The sequence below is a fragment of the Microcaecilia unicolor genome, chromosome 2 (genome assembly GCF_901765095.1).
Source record: "Microcaecilia unicolor chromosome 2, aMicUni1.1, whole genome shotgun sequence".
In the NCBI taxonomy this organism is placed as follows: domain Eukaryota; kingdom Metazoa; phylum Chordata; class Amphibia; order Gymnophiona; family Siphonopidae; genus Microcaecilia; species Microcaecilia unicolor.
Genome location: NC_044032.1, coordinates 220,250,115 through 220,277,326, shown reverse-complemented (window position 1 = coordinate 220,277,326; position 27,212 = coordinate 220,250,115). Strand labels below are relative to the sequence as shown.

Genomic DNA, 27,212 nt, shown 5'->3' with positions numbered 1-27,212 from the left:
GTCTTTTCTCCAAGCTGAAGAGCCCTAGCCCCTTTAGCCTATCCTCATAGGGAAGTCGTCCCATCCCCTTTATAATTTTCGTCGCCCTTCTCTGTACCTTTTCTAATTCCACTATATCTTTTTTGAAGTGTGGTGACCAGAATTGAAGGCTGCCTGTAGTTAGGGAGTCCAATATGTGAGGGTTCATCTGTCCTGCTTGTTATTGGAGAAAGCACAGTTACCTGTAGCAGGTGTTCTTCGAGGATAGCTGGATAGGAATCCTCACAACTCGACCTCCTCCCCAATGATTTGCATTCTGAAAGCTTGCAGTGATCTGAGGGGGTCCTGTGTAAAAGCAGCCAGCAGAAACAAGCACGCATGCGTGGCATTGTCAAAAGTTCTGGGAAAATGCTGGAGAAATGTTTTCTGCACAAGCTTCGTCAGATGTCATCCATATTTGTGAATATTTATCCTGCTGTCCTAGGAGAAACCTCTACTACAAGTAAGCAGCTGTGTCTTATTAACTCATCAGGTTGGTTCTGAAGAATTTTTAAACATTTTGCCCCTAATGTAAACCTAATCTGAGCTAAGTCTGTAATTTCCCCACAGTGCATTTGAAAACAGTTTTAAATTTTATTGCAAATGGAAAACAGCTGAGAACAATGTATTTTGTAATTCAAAGTCTACCTGACACACTCCTTTGTTAGTTTCATGGTGTAGGGACAAAACAGGCCCTGCATATGGCACTACAGTGAAGCACTTTTCTACATTACAAACCTGACTTTCCACAGACTTAGGCCGTGGCAGCTCTCATGCAGAGGCTTTATCCTGAAATAGGTCTCAAGTACATTGCTGACACATCAAGGCTAACAGAGGCAAAACAACTGTTCACATCAACTTTTGTTTATTGTGCTGGGGACCTTCATGGACAAGAAGAAAACATCTACATCTTCAAGAGCCGGGTCCTTGGGCCTCTAAAGCCAATAATGCTGGAAACCACCAGATTTTGTTGTGCTAGTCAGCATGGCACCGAAACCAGAGGAAAAGGGTATAAGCACCCCTATCCTGAAGCTGTTACCAGCTTGCTGTTTGCAGTTCACACGAGAACTGCTATCAGCTTGCTCCAAGCTGGCCACATGATGAAGGCTTGTTAATATGTGGCATCACTTACCTGTATGCTCTTGCCTGGCTGGTAAGAGCTCACCTGCTGACCATCCTGAGTTTCTGCATGCTGCCTTGCCTGATCGTGAGTCTCTATCTACAGTCCCTGACCACCTATGAATCCAGCGTTCAAGAGTGATATCATTTGTCAGGTTGAACTGCTTTTCCTTAGTGCTGAGTAGTGCCTGGGTGTCGGGTATCCTCTAAATTTCAGGATTAGAGGCTAGTGTGTATTATCTTTACTCCCCCTTGACAGGTGCTTAAAACCTAATGCTTTACCATCATTTTTGGGTGATTCTGCATAAATGCCTTGTCTCTGATTACATTTTCTACTTGCTGCCATTACCATCTAATAAAACAGCTCTTCTATTTCTTATAATAACACTTGAGCCTTGTGTCCTTTGCTCTTAGTTTTATAATTTGGACTATTCTGAATTTGGATTGCGTGAGTAGGAAGTGTGTGATCCAACCCCAGAGAGCTAAATATACCCCATTATTGTCTTATTTGTACTTCTCACTCTTTGCCGGTCCTCTGCTGAGGCCTGGTTATTGTGTTTAGTCCCCACAATGAAAGAGAGAGTAATCCACCTAAGTGGATGAACACAAACTCCCACGTAAAAATAACAGTACAGAAAAAAGAGAGTGGGAAATGGACCAATGACTCCAGGAAACGGGAAATGAAATACCAAGGAACCACAATGTCAGATGAATACTGCAAAAGTGCTGTCTTGATTCATTCTGGAAAAGGGAGTAGCGTGATCAACAGGACTCTTCCAAAAAATCCCAGGAGACGTAATGATGAAGTAAAAGTCTTTAATTTATTTATGTATTTATTTATTTATTGCACTTGTATCCCACATTTTCCCACCTATTTGCAGGCTCAATGTGGCTACAAAACCTGTCATGACATCACCATTTCAAGGTACAGAGATACATTTGATGTTACAAAGATATCAATAATAACGTGGCTAACAGTTCAATCTAATCACGCAGTTACCGAAAAAAGATGGTCACAGTAAGGAAGGAGTGGGGATGTGTTGTAGTTAGTTATGGATTCTCGTGGTAGGCTTTGGTGAAGAAATAGGTTTTCAATGATTTGCGAAAGTTTGTTATGTCGTTATTGTTTTCAAGTGATTTGGTAGAGCGTTCCACATCTGCGTGCTCGTGTAGGAAAAGTTGGATGCATGTGTTAGTTTGTATTTTAATCCTTTGCAGCTGGGGAAATGTAGATTAAGGAAAGTGGTGGCAGATCTTTTGGCATTTCTGGGTGGGAGGTCCACGAGGTCAAGCATGTAAGACGGGCATCTCCGTGAATGATTTTATGAACAATCGTGCAGATTTTGAACGCGATCCGTTCTTTAAGTGGGAGTCAGTGTAATTTCTCTCTTAGGGGTTTTGCGCTTTCATATTTTGTCCTTCCAAATGTAATTAGTACTAAAATAGGACTCGACATGGCACTGTTTTTCGGCAAAGTGCCTGCATCAGGAATCTAAAACAACAAATAAAAAGAATAAACACAATCACATAAAATAACAATGAGTATAATCACATGAGATATGGAGGATAAAAATAAAAGCTGTAAGATAAAAACATGTGTAGAGAATGTTACATGAATATGTACCCATATATAAAGGGAAGGGAAATGGGACTTGATATACCGCCTTTCTGTGGTTTTTGCAACTACATTCAAAGCGGTTTACATAGTATATTCAGGTACTTATTTGTACCAGGGGCAATGGAGGGTTAGGTGACTTACCCAGAGTCACAAGGAGCTGCAGTGGGAATCGAACTCAGTTCCCCAGGATCAAAGTCCACTGCACTAACCATTAGGCTACTCCTCCGCGCATAGTATAAATAGTATAAATATTTGAACAAGACTAAATAAATGAGCCTACAGCGGTAAAGCAATGTGACAAATGGTGAAGTATATTTCTTTGCAGTTCTAAAAAAAGAGAGAAGATGAAAACTAACCTGTGAGTGGTGAAAAACATCAAAAATGTACAAAAAAAGGGAATAACACAGGATCGAGTCTGAAAAAGATGTATGGAATACAAAATTACAAATGACATCATGGATAAATGAAGAAAAATATTTGTGGTGGAAATAATGAGATTTATAACATACCTTTAGAAAGACTAACGATACTGATACACAATTGAGTCCTATTTTAGTATCGATTAAAGACTTTTACTTCATCATTTCTTCTCCTGGGATTTTTAAGAGCCCTGTTGATCATGCTACTCCCTTTTCCTGACTTTGTCCTGTTTGTAGCAGATCCTAGATCCTATTTCTCCACCTTGGTGGTTGTTTGTGTTGATTCATTCTGTAACACACTAAATTGACCTAAAATTTCATATGATAAACTTTGTGTGAAATACTATTTGTGCTCACTTGGTTAAAAATGTTATCTTTAAAGCAGAGACCCTGCAAAGATCGATCATTCTGGGAAAATTACACCTCTGTATTAAGTTGGTGTTCCGCAAACTAAGCGTGGAATGAGAGAGGACCAAAGCTAATCTATATATATATATATATATATATCTAATGTTATAATGTTAAGGCTTTTTATGCAAGAAGGAGGGAGATGGATACTACATCATGTGTGGAGAGTCAAACTGTGCTTATGGGTGCAGTGTGATAGCATCTTTAGGTCCATTTTTCATAGTGGATGTTGAGAGAATTGAGCCGTGATAGTTCATATATAATGCAGGAGTTTGTACACTTCAGCATTAAATCATGGCACGGATGTATGATTTGCAAATTTGTTGTACTGTAGCTAATGTATCGGGATAGATTGTTTTTCCAGTTAAAGGATTGGAAATATGTACAAGGTTGGAAAAGGGTGTGAAGTTCTTGTGATGTTCCAGAGGTGCTATTTTAATATGAATAAATGTGATACGCATTCTATAATGTGTAAGCTTAAAAAAAGGTGGTATAATATGGGTGATTACAATATAGTGTATTGTGACAATTCGTTTCATCAGAAAGGAAAGGTTCAGTTTAGTATTTGCTTACAGAGTAGTAGATTGTTCTTCTCACTCACATTACTTTTATGTGGGGCTAAAGTTAGGGACATAGAAGTGAGAAAGAAATGAAGACCAAATAGCTAACATACTTTTTTTTACATACTTACAAAGGTGACGTGTCTGTAGAGCTGTTAGTTTCTTTTTATCTCCTCAAATATTAAGATTTATTAACTTTGCTAATTTCAGATGTCAAAATCTCCTCCTCTTACCACACCTCAAACTTCACACAGACGACCTCCCCTCTTGGAACTTCAAACTTTTATAGAGTCTGGTAATATTTTTTTAAAACATGCTTTTTTAAAAAATAAATAAATAAATGAGTATTAACGTTGCTTTAGTGTTGTCTCCTTAATAGAGAATGACACGGGGACAAAGTTTGTCCCCGCCCCGTCCCCGCAGGTTCTGTCTCCATCCCCATCCCCGCAGGTCCCATCCCCGCAGGCCCTGTCTCCGTCCCCGTGGGCTCTGTCTTCGTCTACAGAAGCCTTTGAACATTTATGATTTTATATTTAAATCTTTTTATTAAAGTATAAAAAGGAACAATATGTTGTGCAACTGTTGTGTATAAATTACAAATAGAAAACAACAATAACAATGAACAGCTATAATAACCCTTCTTCCCACCGCCACCCTCTACCCTTCCAGCCACCCTCTACCCTTCCAACTAGAAAATGACACGGGACAAAGTTTGTCCCCGTGGGATCTGTCCCTGCCCCGTCCCCATCCCCGCGGTTACTGTGGTTCCCCGTCCCCGTGTCATTCTCTGCTCCTTAAGAAATCACTGTTTACAGAGTCTTGTGTTTAGGTTGTGTTTGCAAACTAATTGAAGGGAGGTGCTGCAGTCTGATCTGAAATATAGTTGTGTAGTACCTACAGTTTTGCTGAACATTATATTAAGTGAGCATATCAAGAAAATACAGTTTCTTGTGTGGGTTTTGACTTGATTGTGTGTATATAACAGGGTGCTTAGGGTTATTAAGATACCTATGCTGTGCCTGTTTTAGAAAGGACAAAAAAGATTTAAAATGGGTGAAAAAAGAAACCTATATACCTTTTTATATAAAATAAATCTGAAGGCCAATTTATAAAACACTTATTGATAAATGTTTCTCATTTTTTTAAAGACGTAATTGAAGAGTTTTTCCAAAACTCAGTGTATTTTTTTGTTAGTTTTGACATGCGATTAATTTTATTCATCAAGGCAAGATTCCTTTACTGTAGCTTATGCCTGTGCCAAAACTTACTAAATCTATGGCATTTTAATGACTCTATTGAATACTCTATGCAAAACTCACTCAGTCCAAACGCTTCTACCTACTTTTTCTTAAAACTGCTGTTGATGGACTGCGGGCCCAATGCACAAAGCTTACTGTGCTTGCAACATTTGCTTTAGACTGCTTGTAGCCAGTCTCAACCTTAAAAGTCCCTGGTAGTGTAGCAGACCTCGATTCCCCCCCCCCCCCCCCCCCAAAAAAAAAACAAACAAACAACAAACAAACAAAACCTTTTAAAACCTCCCGGTTGGTCCAGCAGATCCCCTCCTGGCCCTTCCACCCACCACCAAGGATGCACTGGGCAGGAACTGGGCACTGCCATTTTGAGAAGGATGGGCCCAGAGGCAGGAGGGAGTATGCATTGCTCCTGCCCTCTTGCATCCAACTTTTTCAAGGTGAGGGGAAGGGGGTGGACTCAAGAGGAGGTCTACTGGACCATCAGGCAGGTTTTAAAGGTTTTGGGGGGGTCCACTGGACCACCAGGAGTTTTAAAGGTTTGGTGGGGGGGGGGAGTTGGGAGGGATATTATCATCCTTGAATATGCCCACAAGAGCTGTGCCTACCACATAGCTCTTGTGGGCATGTTCCAGAATTGCTTGGACCTTTTTACTGACCAATGCTCAAAACTAACAGCATGTATATAATTTGCATTCTGTTAGTGTTGAGCATCGGTCGGTAATTCAAACTCATTAATGACCCAGTGTTTTTCCGACGCTGTAAGGAACAGCGCTGGAGTTCTGTGCATCAGGCTCTGAGTGGGTTTTGGAAAAGTGCTCAATTAGTCCATACCCGAGGCTGAAATTTTGCAGGATTATGCAGTTAATATCCCTTCTGTCTTGTGGTATAAATAAGCCACATACCTCATTTTTGGTACCTTTTTGCTCAGCGGGTCGCATTTAAAAATCTGCCATTCACTTAGTACTATATCTAGTGGAATTCAGGTTCTATATTATTCAAGTTTCCCAAATCAAGGTTGTAACCAAAATTCTCCGAGGACAAGCAGGCTTACATTCTCACAAGCGGGTAGACGAGCCCGGGTCGGCCCAATACCAAGCAAAAAATTTTGTGAGAGCTTTCTGGAGCATGAGCAGTGCTCCAATGCACATGTGCAAAGTGCTTTCCTGCTCGCAGCATGACTGTGCCTCTCAGTTCTTTTTTCCTTTGTGTGAGTAGTGGAAGTATTTTGTTGCTCCTCACACATCCGGGAAAGAGCTTCTGTTGTGCTTTTCGGTGGTATTATTTTTTCCCGCTCTCTTTCTTTGTTTCATTAGTTTTATTTTATTTTTTTTTAATCCTTTATAGTGTTTAGTTTTGGCCCGCGTTTACATTTCTTTTCTTTTTTGGCGCGGGCCACTTTTAGGCCTACTCGGATGGGTCCCTTCTTTTTTGTGCCTTTTTTCATTTTCAGGCACAATCACGACTTGATTTTGTCAAAGCCATTTTCCCTTCCATATCATCGAAGACTCCCAGTGGCTTCAAACGCTATACCCGATGTAACCGGACCATCTCGGGTACTGATACACATTCTTGGTGTATTCAGTGCCTCAGGCCCAACCATAGCCCTGCAAATTGTGTTGTTTGTCTTCGTATGAAGACAAGGACTCAAATTTCCCGAGAAGCTCAATGCAGTTCAGTTCTTCGACGTTGGCATAGACACCGAGGTTGGCAGCATCGACATCGGGAATCAAGGAAGGAGTGACTGATTCGAGACCGCAGGACATTTTTTTTTGTTACATTTGTACCCCGCGCTTTCCCACTCATGGCAGGCTCAATGCAGCTTACATATTGTATACAGGTACTTATTTGTACCTGGGGCAATGGAGGGTTAAGTGACTTGCCCAGAGTTGCAAGGAGCTGCCTGTGCCTGAAGTGGGAATCGAACTCAGTTCCTCAGTTCCCCAGGACCAAAGTCCACCACCCTAACCAGGAGCAGTGAGGCATCGAGTGGGTCTCCACCTGCCTTGATGCCTCCTGCTATGCAGGCCCCCTGGGACTGTCCATCATTGGACCCGACCCCGAGGTAATGTGAGGATTTGAGGTGCATTGGGCGAAGACCAAGAAGCACCATCACCAATCACCTTCGACACACAGTGCCTGGAGCTCCGGGAAGCCAAGGGACTTGGCACCCAAAAAACGTCAATGCAGGGTGGATCACTCCCCCTCCATTCAAGAGGTGCCGATGCGTACTTCTCCCACACCCCAGGGGATTCGGCAACTTGAGCTCCAACCGGCCCCTCAGTCTTTACCGATGGTGGCTCTCAATGAGCATATCCGAGCCTTGCTCCCAGGGCTTTTGGAGAGATTGATGCAGCGGTGTTCATCGGCATTGGGGGTGCCTGTGCCTGCCATGTCTTCTGCTGCGGCTCTGCCTGGCCCTCGGCCCATGGTGTGGCCTCCGACACTGGCGCCACTTGCAGCCCCGGTGTCGACTGCCATCCAGGCCGGCACCCCTTTGACGTCAGTAGAGGAAGCTTTGCCTGAGTCGAGACGGGAACTGGCTTCTCGACACAGTTCTCGAGGGCATGGGTCCTCGATGTCAAGGTGGGCCCAGTCTCGGACATCCCTAAAGGAAGTGCGGTCAGATACCGAGGAGGAACACTCATGGGAATCAGAAGAGGATCCCAGGTACTTCTCCGATGAGTCTTATGGGATCCCTTCTGAGCCTTCTCCGCCACCTGAGGAGACTGTCCACCAGAGAACCTTTTCTTCCTCTCCGTACATGAAATTGCTGAGGCCATTCCATTCCCCGTAGAAGTGGAGGATGAGCCCAGGGCCAAGATGCTTGAGGCCGTAGACTACACCTCTCCACCTAAGGAGGCAGTTACAGCCCCTCTCCACGAGGTACTCAAGGCAATCCTCATTAGGAACTGAGCGTCCCCTCTGACTGTCCCTGTGGTCCCTAAGTAGATTGACATCCAATATCGGATCCATGGGGAACCTAGGTTGGTGAGGTCTCAATTACCCCATGACTCCATGGTGGTGGATGCCGCTCTCAAAAAAAGCCAGGAGTACTAGGGACTATGCCTTGGCACCCCTAGGCAGAGAAGTTAGAAACCTGGACTCTTTTGGTGAAAGATGTATCAGGCTGGTATGCTCATCTCCCGTATTCAATCGTACCAGCTCTTCATGAGAGTTTACTTGCGGAACTTGGTGAGACAGCTGTCAGACTTGGTCGATGCTTTCCCTCCGTAGCAGACGAAGCCATTTGGCCAGTTGGTCAAGCAGCAGAAGGCGTGTCGCAAGTTCTTGGCCAGTTCTTCAACCTTCTCTTCGAAAAGATTATTCCCCCGGCAAGAGGCATCCACCATCCTCTGCTGGACCGAATGGTCCAGGTCATAAACCTGCAGCAATGAGAGTCTGCGCATTGCTATACCTTGAGCAGAGATTCTGGATGCCACGTCAAAAGTGCTTTCAGTATTTTTAACCTCGGGCTGTCCAAACTTTAATCCAGGGAATATCATGGGCCTACAGTTAACGCTGTTTAAGCATATCTATTCAGCTTTCACTCTCACTGAATGGATATGCTTGAACAGAGTTGAATGAAAGTCTGTCATATTTCCTTATGCAGCAGTTGGATGATACAAAACACTAGCCAATGTCAGAAAAACATCTATAGCTTTAAGGTTTGTTTAAGATAGGTATGGGGTCACCAGGACAGTTGTGGGAAGCCATATCAACTCTGAGCACTGAAGAACCCTTAGCACTTGGCTTCAAACGTTAAGCAAAGTATTAATAGTTCAGCAGCAACAGGTTGTCCAACCCAGCCTGCAAAATTCCATGCAGGAAGAGTAAAAAAAATTTAAAAGCCAATATCCCTCTAATGCATTTTGTAGTGTATCGCTAATTCTACTGTGATTGGGTTGGTAATCATTTATTTCTGTTGTTAATAAACATCTGAATATTCACAGCTGTACAAATTTCCTTTATAGAACTCTAGTATTGTAGTGCTTTCACCAGTTTGAACTGCATAGTGTGATTGTTAATAATATGGTTTGTTTAGAATCTGAAGAAGAATTTTATGATGCTCCAAGTAGTCCTGTGGAGGATAAAGCATTCTTTGAGATGTCCGGTGGTTCTCTGAGCAGATCTGGCAGTGTCAGAAGAAAAAGGTTGCAGAAGCAGGAATCTTTGAGGAATATGACTGAATTTCAAATGAAATTTGAGATTCCTGAAGTAAGCACAGTTTTTTGTTTTTTTTATATGTACCCCGCACTTTCCCACTCATGGCAGGCTCAATGCGGCCTAGGTACTTATTTGTACCTGGGGCAATGGAGGGTTAAGTGACTTGCCCAGAGTCACAAGGAGCAGGGCCGTGCCTAGGGTCTCTGGCGCCCCCCTGCAGCCTATCAGTTGGGGCCCCCCCCCCTGCAGACTATCAGTTGACGGCGGCGGCCCCCCCCCCCCCCCCCCCCCCGTGAAAATGATCGCTCACCACTTGCCACACTGACAGGAATTGTCAGCAATATTCTTAGAAAGAAATTGCTATACATTGCAAAATAAGATAGCAGATGTAAATTCTCAAAGTGGACATATTCCAAACACTAAAATGAAAATAAAATGATTTTTTTTCTACCTTTGTTGTCTGGTGACTTTCTTTTTCTGATCATGCTGGCCCAGTATCTGATTCTGCTGCTATCTGTCCTCTTAACTCCGTTTCCAGGGCTTCCTTTCCTTTCCTCCTTTCTTCTTCATTTCTGGTCCTCAGCTTCTGCCTATTTTCTTCATCCATGTGCAGTTTTTCTCCTCTCTTCCTTTTCCCTCATTTCATCTCCTTCATCTCTCTTCCTTCCCCTCTATGTCCAGCAATTTCTCCTCTCTCCCTGAGCCCTGCCCTCCCAATCCATGCCCATCCATGCTCCCCTGTCCCTGCCCCCTCCATTCATCCCTTTCCAGCAATTCCCCTCTCTCCCTGAGCCCTGCCCTCCCAATCCATGCCCATCCATGCTCCTCTGTCACCTGCCCCCTCCATTCATCCCTATCCAGCAATTCCCCCCTCTCCCTGAGCCCTGCCCTGCAATCCATATCCATCCATGCCCATCTGTCCCCTCCATTCATCCCTATCCAGCAATTCCCCTCTCTCCCTGAGCCCTGCCCTCCCAATCCATGCCCATCCATGCTCCTCTGTCCCCTGCCCCCTCCCCCCTCCATTCATCCCTTTCCAGCAATTCCCCTCTCTCCCTGAGCCCTGCCATCTCAATCCATGCCCATCCATGCTCCTCTGTCCCCTGCCCCCTCCATTCATCCCTTTCCAGCAATTCCCCTCTCTCCCTGAGCCCTGCCCTCCCAATCCATGCCATCCATGCTCCCCTGTCCCCTGCCCCCTCCATTCATCCCTTTCCAGCAATTCCCCTCTCTCCCTGAGCCCTGCCCTCCCAATCCATGCCCATCCATGCTCCCCTGTCCCCTGCCCCCTCCATTCATCCCTTTCCAGCAATTCCCCTCTCTCCCTGAGCCCTGCCATCTCAATCCATGCCCATCCATGCTCCTCTGTCCCCTGCCCCCTCCATTCATCCTTTTCCAGCAATTCCCCTCTGTCCCTTCCATGACCCCCCCCCTCGCATCCATGCTCCTCTCTCTCCCATGTCCCAGCCTGGCCCGCCCTCTTCTCCCCCCCCCCCCTTCGCATCCATGCTAAGTAGTAGTAGTCGTTTCTCCCCTGCCCTCCCACTCCCATTGTTCAACTGCGGCTGCCCACCCTCTTCTCTCCCCCCACAACATCCCTTTTCTTTTTTTTTTTCTTTTTAAATTTACCTCCGTGGCGGCGGTTCCGGCAGCGCAGCGTCAGGGAAGGAGGCGGCGCTCCCGACGTCTAGCCTTCCCTTCGCTGTGTTCCGCCTTCTTCTGACGTCATGACGTCAGAAGAAGGCGGAACACAGCGAAGGGAAGGCTAGACGTCGGGAGCGCCGCCTCCTTCCCTGACGCTGCGCTGCCGGAACTGCCGCCACGGAGGTAAATTTAAAAAGAAAAAAAAAGAAAAGGGAGGGCGAGCGAGGTGAGCATGGTGCGGCGGCGCCCCCCCGACGGAAGCGCCCCCCTGCCATGCTTACCTCGCTTACCAGGTCAGCACGGCCCTGACAAGGAGCTGCCTGTGCCTGCAGTGGGAATTGAACCCAGTTCCCCAGGACCAAAGTCCACCACTCTAACCACTAGGCCACTCCTCCACTCATATTCAGTTCATATTCAGATCATTGGAGGTGTTTTTGCTTTGCTATAGAAATGTGAATCACTTTGTTTTATGAAGGTAAAGGACTAACATTTTGAGCTAGTTGTATATTAACCAGCTTCCCCACACATCACCTCCTAGTTACTGTCTCTGTCATGATCTGTTGTATTCTGATTTTTCATATCAGTTTGTTGATCAGCTGTCTACTGTAATAAATTGTACAGGGGTATTGTGATGTGTACATATGTTGTGGATGAATGGGTTGTGACTGACAAACTCATTTGCATGCTTTGCTAAGATTTGAGATCAGTTGTTCAGAGATGGAAAGCTGCTAGATTATACTGCACCAATATATCACTTTGTCCAGATATTCAAATTGTTTATTTGAAAACTAGTTTCCTAAAGGAATTAACTACTGCTATAACAATTATTGTACTACTAGTAAAAAAGCCCCATTTCTGATGCAAATGAAACGGGGGCTAGCAATGTTTTCTTCTGTGTGCATGTGGGAGTGTGTGTGTCCCTGCCCTCTGGCCTCTCTCCCCTCCCCCCTCTGAGTCCTTCACTGTTACAGAGCCAGCGATTTGATTTCGTGCTCTGCTGTGTTCCTTCACTGACTGTGTTACAGAGAGGGCGGGGCAGACACTCATAGGGAAACCGGATATCTCGCCCCCTTCACACTTCCGGCTGGAGGCTTCATAGAACGTTGATGTTGCCTTTTATATAGAGAGATAGGGCAGAAATATTTATGAACGCACACAAGCTCCTAAGAGGATGGTCTTTGGATGTCAGCATCTGACTCTAAAGTCCTGCTCCAGCAAGGGTGTGTCTCTTTTGCTCTCCAAAAGTACTGCTTCTGTGGGTTTGTCTAATTCTCTGGCAACCAAAGGATAAATATCATCTTGGCTTTCCTTGAATCACTGTCTCCTTTGCAGCTTCTTAGCTTCTGCTGTCTAGGGCTACCTGTCTGACACATCAACTGTGGAAAGGGAAAGAAAATTAAATGTTACTCTAATGCATCTAAATATAGGATTAAAGGAAACTTTAATGGCATACAGTTGATATTTTGTTAACAAAAATTATTTCCATTCTCAAGAAATAATGATGGTAAATCTTAAGTGTTCAAGCAAGGGTTTTGCACCTACTAACTGGTCTCAGATGCTTTGTAGATGGCTCATGAAGTGAAACTGGGGACACTCATATGACGTGAGTTAATGTTAAAAGCCAAGTAGTTAAGGATTTAAACATATGTTGTGATGCATATATTTGAAGACAAAGCTCATGAGATACTGAAAGTTCATGCACAACATCTTTTTCGTAAATGCTATGAAAGAAGTATTTGCTTCTCTTACCAGTTCAGTATAGCGCTTCCTCATACCATCATAGGGAGATTTGCTGTACTATCCCTATCAGAAATCATCTCAGATCTGTCCTTCATCAACAGGTTATGAACCAAGCCAGGGTTTGACGTAATAAGCAATAAGTCCTTTAGTGTGGCAGTCTATTTTTATTTTTCCTGTGTTAACTGTACTCCTGATGCAGTAAGAGTTTTAGCAGGGAAAAATCAAAAGTAAAAGGATAATGCAGTGGGCCCGCAAAACACGTGTGAATTTTTAATTGCTCCCAATGTAAAGAAGAGAGAAAAACATGTTAAATTTGTAGCACTGAATCTTTACTCCAGCTCAGGAGCAAAGGATCACCTGAGAGAGTGTGTCACTTCTCTTGGATGACCCTTTTTCTGCAGTTTCTCTGGTGGCTGAAATGGGTCTCCACCCCTGACCCCATAAAATCTTCCCTGGCGCAACCCCCTGATATCACCCACCCACCTGCCCTCCAGGTCCACCATCTTCCAAAATGGTGATGCCTGACCCTTAATGATGTATCTGGATGTACTACTAGGGATGAATATAGTCAGTACAGGAGTTCTTTCTCGATAATGGAGTCACTCTTATATTGGGCATGTCCTGACACGCCACTAGGCTCAGATGTGGCCATTTTCCAAGATGGTGGTGGGAGGAGAAGGGATTCTTCTGGACACCTCTCCATACCAGGTAAGTAGTAGTCCAGAAGGATTCCTGGCATCAGCATTGAGGCTCTTTGGTCAAGGGCATCCCTGTTCTGGATGCTTGGTCACAGGGTGCTTTGCATGGGGAGGGGGAGGTTGATGGGACGAAGTTCACTGGTCCACCAGGAAAGGTTTTTACAGATTGAAGGTAGGGATCAGGGAGTCTGACATTTATATTTGTCTTCCTGTCAGTGCGTGCATCAGTCTTTGCTTTTGCACTAACAAAAAGGGAGATATTTTACTCCTGATATAGGAAACTGCAATGGTAGGTGCTATATTTTTTCGTGCCAGCGCACACCTTATAACATCATTGTAATTTGCATGCCATTAGTGTACTGTATCTGCAGGAAAAGTTTTCTTCATGTTCATTTGAAAACTGCTCTGCTCTGCAGCTTAGTGTACTGTTCTAATACATATCATATTGCATCAAGGCCACAGTTTGCTTAATGGGTGTTTCAAATACACTTTTTAAAGGAAGAAATGTTTTATGGAAGAGGTGACTGTCCTGGTAGACATATGAGAACTGCTGATTAAAGTGACCCGATGACCAATTTTGTTTTCTAGGTATTACTTCAGTTGTGTCACCTCTCGGATGATGCTGAACTGCCAGTACTGCAACTAGAGGTTCTGGGATTAGGCACAGAACTTAACATAAGAACATTTGATATGACTGCAAATGCTTTCTTGAAAGAAATATGTTTAAAATGTCCAGAGTACATGGGTAAGGTTACACACATGACTCTTTTTTTTTAACTGAAATTCATTGGAGGCAAATAGCTGGGAGCCATAATTTATGTGCCCACTTTACACACGCTGTGAGCCTAGTCTATAACTGCACTTATACGCATAATTGCTGCTACAGAATACTAGCTTAAGTTGGTATCAATGCACCTACATTTAGGCGCTAATACTTACACCGGGGTCTGTTGGTGGCTTAAATGTTAGCGCCTAAGTGTGACATTTATGCACATAGGGCTAGATTCTATATATGTGCCTGAAAATTCTGCATGTAAAGAAAAATATGCCTAGGCATATTCTCGAAAGTACACCTAAATTTTATGGAATAGGCTTCAATTTCCATACGGTATATAGAATACACAGAGTGCCTCTCCACACAACCAAATTTAATCACAGCCATTTACGTCATATTTTACTTGGCGTAAATCCCGATGCCTAAATTAGGCACAGAGCAGGTGTATTGTATAACAAAGCGCATAGATTATAGAAATGCCCATTCCCTGCCCCCTTTTCAAATATGCAACTTAGAATTTACGAGAATACGCTTAGCGAGTTCTGCTTGCAAATCTTAATGCCAGTTAGTGCTGATAATTGCTTGTTAACATCAATTGACAGCGATGATTAGCTAGTTAACCAATTAAGTTACGTGCATTGTTATAGAATACATTTATTTCTGCGTAGAAATTATGGCGCAATATATAGACTCCTGCAGATAATTTACATCTTTCTGTAATTCAAGCGTTTACATGCCAGCCTATTCCTGCTTGCGATTTCGTGCTAAACCATCTTGCATAATTAACAGAATAGCGATTAGATGTGCGCCTGCCATTTATGCACGTAAATAGGCTTTTACATGCATAAATGGCATTCTATAAATTTAAGAGCATGAGTGAGGTTTTTTTTTTATTTCAAAATTTTAAAAAATGTATATATCAGCACTTTACAGGAAACCATATAGCCCACATCAAGGGAGGTAGAGAAAAGAAAAATACTACATTACAATCTGCCTGGCAAACATATAAGGCGATGTAACAAACATTTAACCACCTATGGTTACACTATTTAGCCTCCCTATCTATCAAAAGCTTTTTTAGCTGGTCTGGTTCAAAGAAAACATAATTCGCATCTGGAAAGGTAATAATACTCTTGCAGGGAAATTTTAGGGAAAAAGCACCTAAAGCCAAAACTCTTGCTTTTAGTTGAAGAAACTGTCTTTGTCTAAATTGAGTAGCTCTGGACACATCAGGAAACAATTGCAGTTTACCTCCACAAAATAAGCAATCTTTCTTTTTAAAGTAAGTTTCTAAACCAAAGTTTTCTCCAGTTCTGATGCAAAAGATACCCGTAAAGTAGAGCATTCAGTGAAATTGTCCTGAGTTTTTTCTAAAAAGGCAGTTGAACCTGACATCTCATTCCTATGGTGCTTAAATTTAGGAGGCTTGTTATAGACTGACGAGGATTGAGTAAAGAAGCATTTAATAAGTTATTATTGACTGAAGAAATAGTCCCATAAAATCTGGTCAAAAATCAATTCAGTCCCATCCATTTCAGTGCTGTTCAGTAACGGATTCTGAACGTTTGTATACTGCACCATGAAAGAATCACAAAAGTAGTAAATTGGATCTTCAGTTATCAGGTGTTCAGAAAGCATATGCAAGTAGTGACATTTTCTGCATGCTATCCTGTGTTTTTACCATTGACATCAGCCACCCAAGGGAGCTAATAACATAGTAAATGATGGCAGATAAAGACCTGCACTGAATCTACCCAACAAGGCAGAATAAAATATGCATATTTGGTCCCAATCTATCGATTTCAGGACACAGGTTTAATAATGGCTGAAATATCAACCCTATATTAGGTGGTTATAAGATTCCCTTTTGTGATCCTGGAAGTCATTTCCATGCAGCTTCTAAGCCAGGAAGTACATTGCTGGAGAAATGAGAAAGTGGGATGTGTGTGTGGGGAGGGGGCATAAGGAAATTTAGGAGTTTGAGCTATGACACAAACTGCATTAATTTAAGGGAAATATCTGTGAAGTTGAGCAGTTTACCTTAGTTACACAAGCGCTTTATGTGACCATACTCTACAATGAGTGATATCTGTCAACACTGGAGATGCAGTGTTTACCAGGTAGAGTGATGAGAGAACAGAAGTGCTTTACCATGGGTATTATTTAACTGATTTCTATTTTTATTAGTTCCAGATAAAATTCCACCAGCAAATTTGTGCCAGGAATGTGATATCTGACACAAAATTACTCTCCTCATTTTAAAATTTAAGGTGGTACTTTTTGGGGGAATTGCTCATTTCTTCAGAAATTCTTATTCCTTGTGTGACAGTCTGTATTGCTCTCCATTTTTTAAATTTTTACTGGGGAAAGTTGGAAAACTGTATACAGCTCTCCAAATGACCAAACCTAGCTTCAGCTGATTCTAACTTATGTTTGAAATGAAATATCTTTCTTGATATTTTAAAAGTTATAATTCTGTTTTCTCTTCTAAGATGATGAAAAGAACCCGGTTCATATCCTTACAACACTGGATAACACTACTGATGATCTTCTCACACTGGAGTATACTAAGGTTAGAATTAAATAGTTTATAGGTATTTATTTACAATGTAAAAATCTTCAGTTGTCGTAATTTACCACTAAGTTGAATTGATCATACAGTGATATGCTGGCAGTTGGTTTTTGCATCTTATTTCAAAGGGAATGTGTGTACTTTTCCCTTTGAAACATACTGTGGGTCCCCGCTTGCGAATTCGTACTAAACCATCTTGCATAATTAACAGAATAGCGTTTAGACGTGTGCCTGCCATTTATGCACGTCTAATCGTATACATAATGTATGTCTCTATAAATATTAGAAAATGTTCAAACTAACTTTTTTTTCTTAAACATTGCACAGGCTAATGTTAATGGCCCAGAATTCAAAACCACATATAAGAATGTAGAACAGCTTATAAAGGTAAGTATTGGTAAAACCTGCTATATAAATTAACATGCCTTTTTATAGATTTCGTGAGTGACTTTTGAACATTGATCCTATTTAATCTACAACTTTGTCTGTAGGTGAACTTTTCTTCCCTAGATGCCCATTTGCACACTGAAGCGTTGCTGAGTACCATGAGCTTCTTAAATAATCTTGTTCCAAAGTCAGAGGACGCAGTAGCTACAGTAGAGCAGGTACAGGAGACTGAAGAAGAGGAGAAAAAGGAAGACGAACATAAGAAAATAATAAGTAAGTTTCTTTTACTGCAAACTTTCTTTAACTTAAGTTTATATTACAGTCATTTTTCTTAGGATGGAAGAAAATACATAGTATGCTTATTTGCCATAAACATGCTGGAATCAAGTGAGAGAAGGGGGTTGGGGGCTGACATGGATGCTTGGAACTGTAGAAATACTTAGGTGGGCAGAAAATTACTAAATAGCAATTATTCTGGACTCGTTCACTAGGAATATGACAGTACCTCTTATGTGGCCCTTAGGTTCTTGTTAGGCTGCCTCCCAATGAAAGGAATAATGCAAAAAATGGAAACACATTATTTATTATAGATATAAAAATAACAATATGGCAAAATGCAAAGCAAGTTACAAAAATATACTTGTGCACTACAAAATAATGATTATTACACTAGTAGATACATGAATATATATATATATATATAGATAGATATAGAGATGAGTAATTACATAACTATAATATGTCCTGAGAATAGATTACTAATAGCAGCAGAATTAGACTAATGACCACAGATCCTGGGACAAACTAGTCCTTCACAGGCAAACCCAGATTAACTATACCCTGATATAGGAAGAAAAATCCTTCAAGCTCACCCTTTGAGGTCCCGTATATTCAGAGTCCAAGGGGGTGATGAATTGGCTTTTCTTCTAGGCTTCAGCAGATTACCTGCTAGCTCTGATAGATCAGGAATAGTCCAAAGTCCCTGCTCTCAGGCCAGTTACTCAGGTCATGGAAAACCAAAGAGCTGCTTTTGAATTGTATTGTGCAGTGCTCAGCACAGAATCCAGTTCACAGGTGTTTGGCAGATCAGTCTCTCTAGCTCCTCTGAGAGAAATCTATACACCAGGCAAATCATCTTCTCTTCTCCCTTCTTTCTTTCTCTTCCCTGTCCAACATTGGCATCCCCCTCGGTCCAGGTGACACATATGGACCAATCACAGACTGTGTACTTCTGTCCAGCAAAATTCACGATCATGACAATGAAAGCCCTTGTGACTACAGCAAAGAAACTCTTATTAGTCATAAGTCTGATGGTAGCAAAACTCCCTCATGGTTCACAGATGCTCCCAGAGACTCTGTGTCTGTGAGGTACGCTTCCTCGCTTTCCCAAGAGATAACGGGAGGCTAGTTTGCAGTAAACAGTGTGTCCTTGTATGAAGTCATTACAGCTATGCCAAGCAGTAGTTTTTCTTTGTAGAAAGATGGTTTCTGATATATTCAAGCCATAGGCTGTAGAATCATATTAGCTGCGTAAAAGATGGCTCAGACTTACCAGGCCTCTGACCAGCAAGGTGAGAGCAGAAAAATAACCCCTACAGAACATCATGAGACAGAGTCTGGGGCTGATAGAAGTTTAATTAAAACTTTATATACCATCGTTTCTTAAAGGCCAAGGCTGTATACAAATCTAAAATCACAAAGGCATAAATAAAGGCAGGAAAGGAATTCCATTGAGATGGAAAAGAACTGGAAGCTAATGTTGGTAAACTGTTTGGGTTGTTGAATGGAATCCACCAAAAAAGCCACTAAACATCCTGGGAAAGCACTGAATTGCCTCAGAAATGAGCACCTAAAATTCTAAATGATACACTTAGAAGCAGAAGCCTTCTGTATCAAGGTGTAAGGCTGTTGTATCAATCCATGGTGCGACCTCATCTTCGAGTACTGTGTAGTTCTGGTTGACTTGTCTTAAAAAGGTATAGTGGAACTAGGAAAAACAGAGAAGGGCAACCACAATATTAAAGTGGAAATATACTGCCATGCTATGAAAAATAGTTGTAAAGACAAAAAATATATATTCTAAAAGCAACAGATGTTAAAATCCATAGGGTTTATTCATTCAGCATAGGTTACACCTCAATCCAAAGAAAAACCCAACATAGGCCATGTTTTGGTATGCAGGCCTTCCTCAGGCACACACATATATAAAGTAATCAGGAATAAAAATCAAATGTTTCTTTAAAACGAGGGGATTATCTGTGTGCCATTGTAAAGTTGATAGTATTTCTCACACTGCATAAAGGACTGCTAAGTTTGACAGGTGGTGGTCCCGTTAAGTGATGACTTGGTGGCCTGTTGCTCCCAGGCTGATGTTCTAATGCTACTGCAAGGTGGCTTACAAGCAGCATTAGTCCTTACTGCTGGAGTCAGCAACTTACGGTACTGGGATACAGTAGGTTAGTGACTTCTGTGGTAAATCGTGGTGAGATAAATGCCTGCCTTTTATCACACCTTGCCTTGCCTTGGTAAACTTAAATACAACTAAGGGATATGTTTGTTTGGATTTGATGAGGGAGAGAAGATAGAATTACCTGGGGAAAAAGCAGAATGGGGATTAAGGATAAAATCATAAAAAGATGTTTGAGTGCTGCAGTGAATGGCAAATTTAACTGGATTTAACTCTGAAGACTAATTTAAACTGCTGTACGGTACTGAAAAATATTCTTATCTAAAACTGTACAATTTGTTTATAACTAGGATACTTGCTCTTTGGAATTTTCATTTAGGATGCTGCAGTTGGCAGGTTGTGCTGACTTCTTCAACTGGCAGTACTTGCGGCTGCACTGAAGTGTTGGTGATTTGTTGCTAGAAATCCTATCAATTAAAAGAAGTCTGTGCAGCCCATAGCTCCTCTTGGGCTCCGTGGATTTCCACATTTTCTCCCGTATGATTTCTCTTTCTCTCCACTCATTCCTCACTAATGTACTCCTCCCCAAAGTATACTCTTCCCTTCCTCCGCCTTATCCAGGGATGTCTTCATCCTTGTACTCTTCTGCTAGTCTTTTTTACCAATTTCACCAGCCAGTTTCCTCCCAGCCTCATGTTTATGCCAGTCTCACCTCACGTTTTCCTTACCCTTGATTCAGCTGCATCAGAAATTACACTTGTAATCTTCTAGTTCACCACAGCTCTTGAAGTGTTTGAGCTACACAGTGCCTGACTTTACATAGTGGTGTCATTCCTGTCTCTCAAGAACAGCATGGTAGTTCCTATGTTACTCAAGACTATGAGCCACACAGTGTGTGAAAATAATAGCTATTCTGTAGGAGGGAAGGGGGTAAGAGGAAAGATTCCTTGGAGGTGGTGGGGACAAGAGAGAGTTTGGTGAGTCGAACATCTTGGGGGCTCCTTTTGCACAGCATTTTCTCTTGTCCTATGCAAGCCACTAAAATTCTGAAAGATAAGGTGAAAATCTTGGAGAGGAGTTTTATGTGAATGCTACATTGACAGTTGTGCATGATTCCAACTGGAATAAAATCACTGATACTTAGCATATATAATTGCTTAAAGTTACAGGGTGTTTAGTCATTAGATATACCATATATTTTATGTTGGCCTAATATTCTGTTACTTCCTGCAGCACCCAAAAAGTCAAAGTTTGAAGATGTCATAAATCTTCATGTGTGTGCGGACTTGTCCTGTTTACGTATTTTTATTCGGGAACAGAAACGCAGAATTTCCGAAATTAGCATTGAAGGTAAGAGAAAAGATTTCAAACTTAAGTGCGTCTCATATAGCAGTGTCCTACTGACATGATCTTTTTTATTTTTTTAAAAGGTCTTGATTCCCAAGTGATTATGAGGAAAAAAGCAACAGAGGTTTTTGCAAAATTAAAGAATATTGTAATACTGGACTCTGATGAAGCAGCTTTATACAAGAAGGTATGTATATCCTGTTGTAATTTTTGTTCTTTCCATTTAAAGAATTTCCACAATGAAACCAAAATATGTCACAGAAGAATATTTTTCAGTAGAAATATGTCTCACACATACATTTCCTCTTACATTTGCCTCTTGTTGAGCGCAGGTAAATTTTGCGAGTGCAAGTTGTTGCTTACACAAAATTTACCCACATAAAAAGGCGCAAGTTTGTCAACATATCTGCAGTGTGCTAAAACTTGATCAGGTCTATGCTGATACTTAACACTGGTATGATAAAGGTGTGTCATAAAGTTGTCAAGATATGTTCAGGAGCAGATTTAACCTGGATAAGTTACCTAAATATCTGGCTAACTTCTTGCTGGCTTGCAGAATATTGCTGTCTTGGTGAATGACAACAGAAAAATAATAGACCAGGTGGATCTCCCAGTCTGCGTAGTTATCTTTGGGCATATTCCTTTGGCCACATCACAGTGGCCAGGCATTCCACTGATTCATAATCTTTATTGAGGCAGTTGATTTCTCTTACTCTATGACTGGGTACAGCTATGTGGTAATATTGACGGAGTCAAGGATTTCTGGTCTTTATATTTAAACAGAAGCTGTATTGTGATAGTCTTGGGGAGTACTGACAAACAGAATATGCTAGTGTCTACAGGGAATAATTTTGTAAAATATATTCTCTCCTTACAAGCATTTGCATAGCAAAAAATGTTCTCTACGAGTTCCTAGGTAATGCTTGCTAGTTCTGTGGTGTACAGATTTTAGGTTTGACATGTAGAGCTCTGCATCATGTAAAGGTGGCTAGTAGTGACTCTTGCAGTAATAATGCAGAAGAGAAATGATTCTCCTTTAAAAAAAAAAAAAAACTATTCTGAGGAAGGACCCACAGTCACTTTCAGAATAGCTGCATTTATGATGCGTATAAAATGTAACCTGGACTTCAGAATCGGTGAGAAATTGGACCTATGGACTGAGCCTTTAACGTCCATCACCTTAAACAGAAAGCATGATTTCTCACTAGAGGTCACTTTTGAAAACCAAGACTATCATAGCTTCCTTCTCTTAATTCTGATATATTTAGCCCATGGGTAATTTGTCATTGACTAAAAGAAATGCAAAAATTACCAGAGCAAATTGAGCGTTCAAAATCCATAGCATGCAAGGGAAGGATGTGGAGCTGGAAGGAGCATGTGTGGGTCAAGGATGTGCCCAGCACTTATTCGTGCAGGTTATAGAATAATATCAGTTATGTTTATTTGATTCTTGATTAATCGCCAAATCAAGGCAAGGCCAAATCTCAGTGATTTAATATTAAAAAAAAACATAGGAACAGAACGCCAATTCAAGTAGTACAGGAAAGAGTCAGTAGTTAGGCTTGAGCATTTACACCAGCCATTTAGCTAGCATAAGTGTTCGTGCCTGAGTTAGGTGTATAACTGAGGACTTATGCATGTAATTATCAATATGGAATTCGCACTTAGTGCGCATCATCATAGCTCCTAACCTTAGGTAACCTGTAGAGAGTTACTCGCTTAGTGACCACACACGCTCATGAGGCAGTATGTACGGCTACACATTGCAGAGAAGAGCATCTCATATTAGCATAGCTGAATTCCAGGTGTGCATGCACTTCTGGCAGATGTAGGCCTGTTTTTGTTTTGGTTTTATTTTGGTTTTTGCATGGTCTGTGCAGTCAAGGGGAAGGAAAACAGGCACAAAAGAATTTTGAATGAAACCATATTTCAGTTTATTGTTTTGTATGTGTTTTTTTTTTAAGGCTGTATATATCACTGGAAAAGAAGTCTTCAGTTTTCAAATGATATCATACGTGGATGCTACAGAGGGTGCTGCCTACACAGACATGAATGTAATGGACAGCCAGATCAGTTTAACAGTTGGTTGCATTCAAGTCATTTTTGTCAACAAGTTTGTTTCATCTATTTTGGTGAGTTGTATGGTTTCAGAATTTCCTGTCTCCTTAATAATGTTACAATACATAAATATATATATATATATATATATATATATATATATATATATATATATATATATATATATATATATATATATAACAATAATGCTTCTAGAATCAGAATGGCAAGATATTGGAACACAGCAGTATGTATTTTGTGCTAGTGAAATGAGCAATGACATATTTGGTGATTCTGCAGAAAGTATAAAGGACACTTTTATCTATATGTATAATATACGTATCAGTATATTATCTGGTTAAATAACCAGGTAATACATCTTATGTTCCCATACCTATAAGATTTGTTAACGCTAGATCTGTTGTCAGTAAGGCTGAAAGGATTAGAGAATGATTAGAAGAGGATGAACTAGGACTACTGTTTATCACAGAAACATGGCTTTTTAGACTTCCCAATCATATGTGAGCTATGTCCACCAGATTATAAAATAACCCATTTTACTAGAGATAAGAAGAAAGGAGGTGGGGGTCACCATCATTTACAAATCTTTCTTCCACATAAATATATTTGCAGAATTTTCTTCCCCTTCTCTAGAAATGGTAGTTTGCAGAATATCAGATGAAACATTACAAGGACAACTTAGTAGTTTATTATTTTATCATCTCCATGGAAGCTGGAATAAAGTTCAGACTGATTTTTATGGATTCTGTATCAAATGTTTACACAAATTTCCCAACGCGATACTACTAGGGGGTATTAATTTATATCTAGAAAATATTCTGGATCACAAAACAACGGAACCAATGAATTTCTTAAATTTATGGTACTTTGTAGTAGTAGTAGTACTTGATTATACCTCAAGCTTCAACTTTTCACTTAAAGGGTCATGTTTTAGATTTGTTAAGCATGTAGCTTCGTAATAAATAATGACTTCAGTTTAGAAAACTATATATAATTGAAGGTAATATGGTCAGATCATAGCAAGCTCACTTTCACTCTTAACTAGAAAGAAAATGGAACGTATAGGACCCAAAACAAAATGCAAATTTTTCAGACTAGAGAGAAAATATTTTCTCTATTATTATGGTCTTCAATGCTAAATCATCATAATTCACTAGCAACTAATCCTATAAACTTTATGACTGAATGGGGCAAGATAAGAAAGCTAAACCTAGATAATATAGTTCCTTTAAAAATCAAAAACAGGCCAAAAAAGAAAATTTGACCATGGTACAATCAGGAGCTCAATACAATAAAAAAAACTATGTAGAAAATTATAAAGAAAACGGTCAAAGGATACATCAGACTCAAACATTTATAAAAAAAAATGGCATTAAGGGACTATAAACACAAATTAGGCAGAATAAAAATGGAATAATATAATAAATATGTAGGGAAGAAAACGTTGATGTAAAAAAATTGTTTGGACTCATGAACAATTTATTTAGCACCCAAAACATAACTTTGTCTTCAAATATTTCACTCACGCCAGACAAATAGGCTCATTACTTTGAACAAAAGATCTTAAAAATTAGGAAAGACCTTACTAACCTAAAAATGTCCATAGATGATTTCTTTTACGTGATAGAGAAACTTGACGATTCGATTAAAGTAAATAGAATTTGGTGTTCTTTCAAGCTACTACCATTGTCAAACCATTATTAAAATATACTCATTCAAATTGCTTATTAGATGGGTGACCTAACTATGTAATGAAGTTATCGCCAGATTGGTTTATTAAGTACAAAAATGGAGGGATGGGTAGCCCAACAACTTAATGGATTATTTAACGCATCACTCTGTTACACAAATTACAATCTGGATTCAGACTGCAATACAGTACAGAAACAGTGTTTCAACATTGATGACAAAATTCTGGAATATAATCAGCAGACGATAGAACGTTCTGTTGTTATAATTATAATTTGACATGTCCAGTGCTTTTCATATGGTGGACTATGCTATACTATTAAGACTTGGACAATATGAGAATTAGTGGTAAGGTATATGAATAGTTTGAGGGATTATTAAAAAGTAGATCATATCAGGTAAAAATGAATGATATCTTCTCCATGGATTTCAGAGTGTGAGGTGCCACAGGGATTTCCTATGTCCTCAATCCTGTTTGTCATGCTGGCACCATTAGGAAAGAAATTAAAGAAAATGGGTTTCAACACCTTTGATATGTTGCCTGTAAGAAGCTCTCTTTGGGGAGAATACCCTAAGAGAGCTCTCCCCAGATGCACATTTGCATTGAAACATAGATATATAGGTTGTCATATGGGGCAATTTTCCCTTACTGTATTTTTCTGTCCATACCAGCTTTGTCACTGCTCTTTCTCAGTCATTCTTTTTCCCTTACTGAAAAAAACCCCATACCAGCAGGAATTTGTGTAGCTAAGGAGTCCCACAGCTTCATCCTTTGTTCTCATGGATCGAGGCTCATGGCAAGATTAAAGCTTTGGTGGGCCCTAGGCAATCAAGTGCATTGAGCCCGCGATTGTAATCTAAATATATTCTGAAACTCCCACAAATATGTGGTTCTGTCTGCAGAAGTAACTGTTAGAGGTAGCAGTAGATAGGTGGCTGTTTGCTGGCGCCCCTGTTAGTCAAAGGACAATGCACGGATGGGGAGAATAGACCTCTGCAGAAAGTGGTAGCTCAGGTTTCGTTGCTCATCCTATTCTTCCCCTGCCCCCAACCCCAACAACTATTCTTTCTTCCAATTGCTAACCAGAGGGAAAATATATCTCTGGAGACACTGAACTTACCCATCTGAGAGAGGCTTCTCCTAAACATTGGGACCCAAGACACAAGCCTAGTTTGCTTATGCTTTATATCCTGTACTAATCAGGCTTGCTGTAAAGTGCTGCTATTCCTTTCTGGTAAGGGTTACTTTTGAATCGTATATCCCAGGGTTTTTTTCCACTCATTTGAACTGTTCGCTTGTCTGCACAAACCATTCCCCCATCCTATGCTGCCGTCTCTGCTATGTCTTGTTTTCTAAGTAACGTTCCATAATTTTTCTAGGACTTCGTTAACAATTTTCAAGCTGCCAAAGAAGCACTGACTGAAGCAACAGTCCATGCAGCAGAGAAAGCTGCTACAGGCGTAAAAGAACTAGCTCAACGGAGTTTCCGACTGGCATTGGATATAAATGTTAAAGCACCTGTCGTCTTAGTGCCACAGTCAGCAGTGTCTTCAGATGTCTTAGTTGCCGATTTTGGTCTGATCACTATAAAGAATCAGTTTTTCATTATTCAGACAAAAGCGCGCTGTACCCTTCCTCCTGTTGTTGACTGTATGACGGTGAACCTGAGTGAACTCAAGCTTTACAGGTAACATTTTATGGGATATAAAATGGATGAGCCTGAACATGCCTGTGTACGTTTTAAATTTATTGCTGCTCTGGGGCTGGCCCAAATTCTTAGTGGCACTACTGTGAACTACTATGCAGTTTTCTCTCTAGGTTGCAGGGCCTGGAGATGATGCGGAGGTACTATTCACAACCCCCAGTGGGGGGAGGGTGTTCAGCCATTGCATAATGGTGATACCTAGTGGACTGATTTTGGACCCATGACTGCAGGATTCTAGAAGGAGTCTTAGTATGTAGCCCCCTAGTAAAAGTCTGTTGCTATAATTAGGCCAAGTGAGTCAAGAAGGGAATATGAAATAAGAGAAGAATCCCTGATTAATTGTAAATGATGGCTTATGGTTCCCTACCAAGCTAGTATCGATTTGAACTGGAAGCCCACAAAAATGGTAGGAGACTCATGCCCTAAAATCCTTGCAGCTCTAATAAGATTGAATAATCAATTATGAAGCTGACTTCTTAAACATGTAGAGGCTTACACAATAAATACTTGTATGCTTGCAAAGTTGTGTTTGCCATTCTGAAAGTAACATGCTACATAGGAAAGACTTATTGTAGCCATTGTATTAGTCAGGGAAGATGCGAACGT

The 27,212-nt window shown here is 41.0% G+C and overlaps 1 protein-coding gene across 1 annotated transcript in view; it reads left to right on the top strand.

Annotated features, from left to right (window-relative positions):
• Nucleotides 1-27,212, top strand: part of VPS13A (vacuolar protein sorting 13 homolog A) — a 556,982-nt gene that overhangs the window by 204,373 nt on the left and 325,397 nt on the right. Inside the window, exons 24-33 of the mRNA XM_030193720.1 lie at nucleotides 4,353-4,437; nucleotides 9,441-9,613; nucleotides 14,233-14,389; nucleotides 16,912-16,991; nucleotides 17,319-17,378; nucleotides 17,483-17,651; nucleotides 21,019-21,135; nucleotides 21,216-21,319; nucleotides 23,097-23,264; nucleotides 26,281-26,588. Coding sequence (XP_030049580.1) covers nucleotides 4,353-4,437; nucleotides 9,441-9,613; nucleotides 14,233-14,389; nucleotides 16,912-16,991; nucleotides 17,319-17,378; nucleotides 17,483-17,651; nucleotides 21,019-21,135; nucleotides 21,216-21,319; nucleotides 23,097-23,264; nucleotides 26,281-26,588 — 1,421 coding nt within the window. The remainder of the gene's footprint in view (nucleotides 1-4,352; nucleotides 4,438-9,440; nucleotides 9,614-14,232; nucleotides 14,390-16,911; nucleotides 16,992-17,318; nucleotides 17,379-17,482; nucleotides 17,652-21,018; nucleotides 21,136-21,215; nucleotides 21,320-23,096; nucleotides 23,265-26,280; nucleotides 26,589-27,212) is intronic.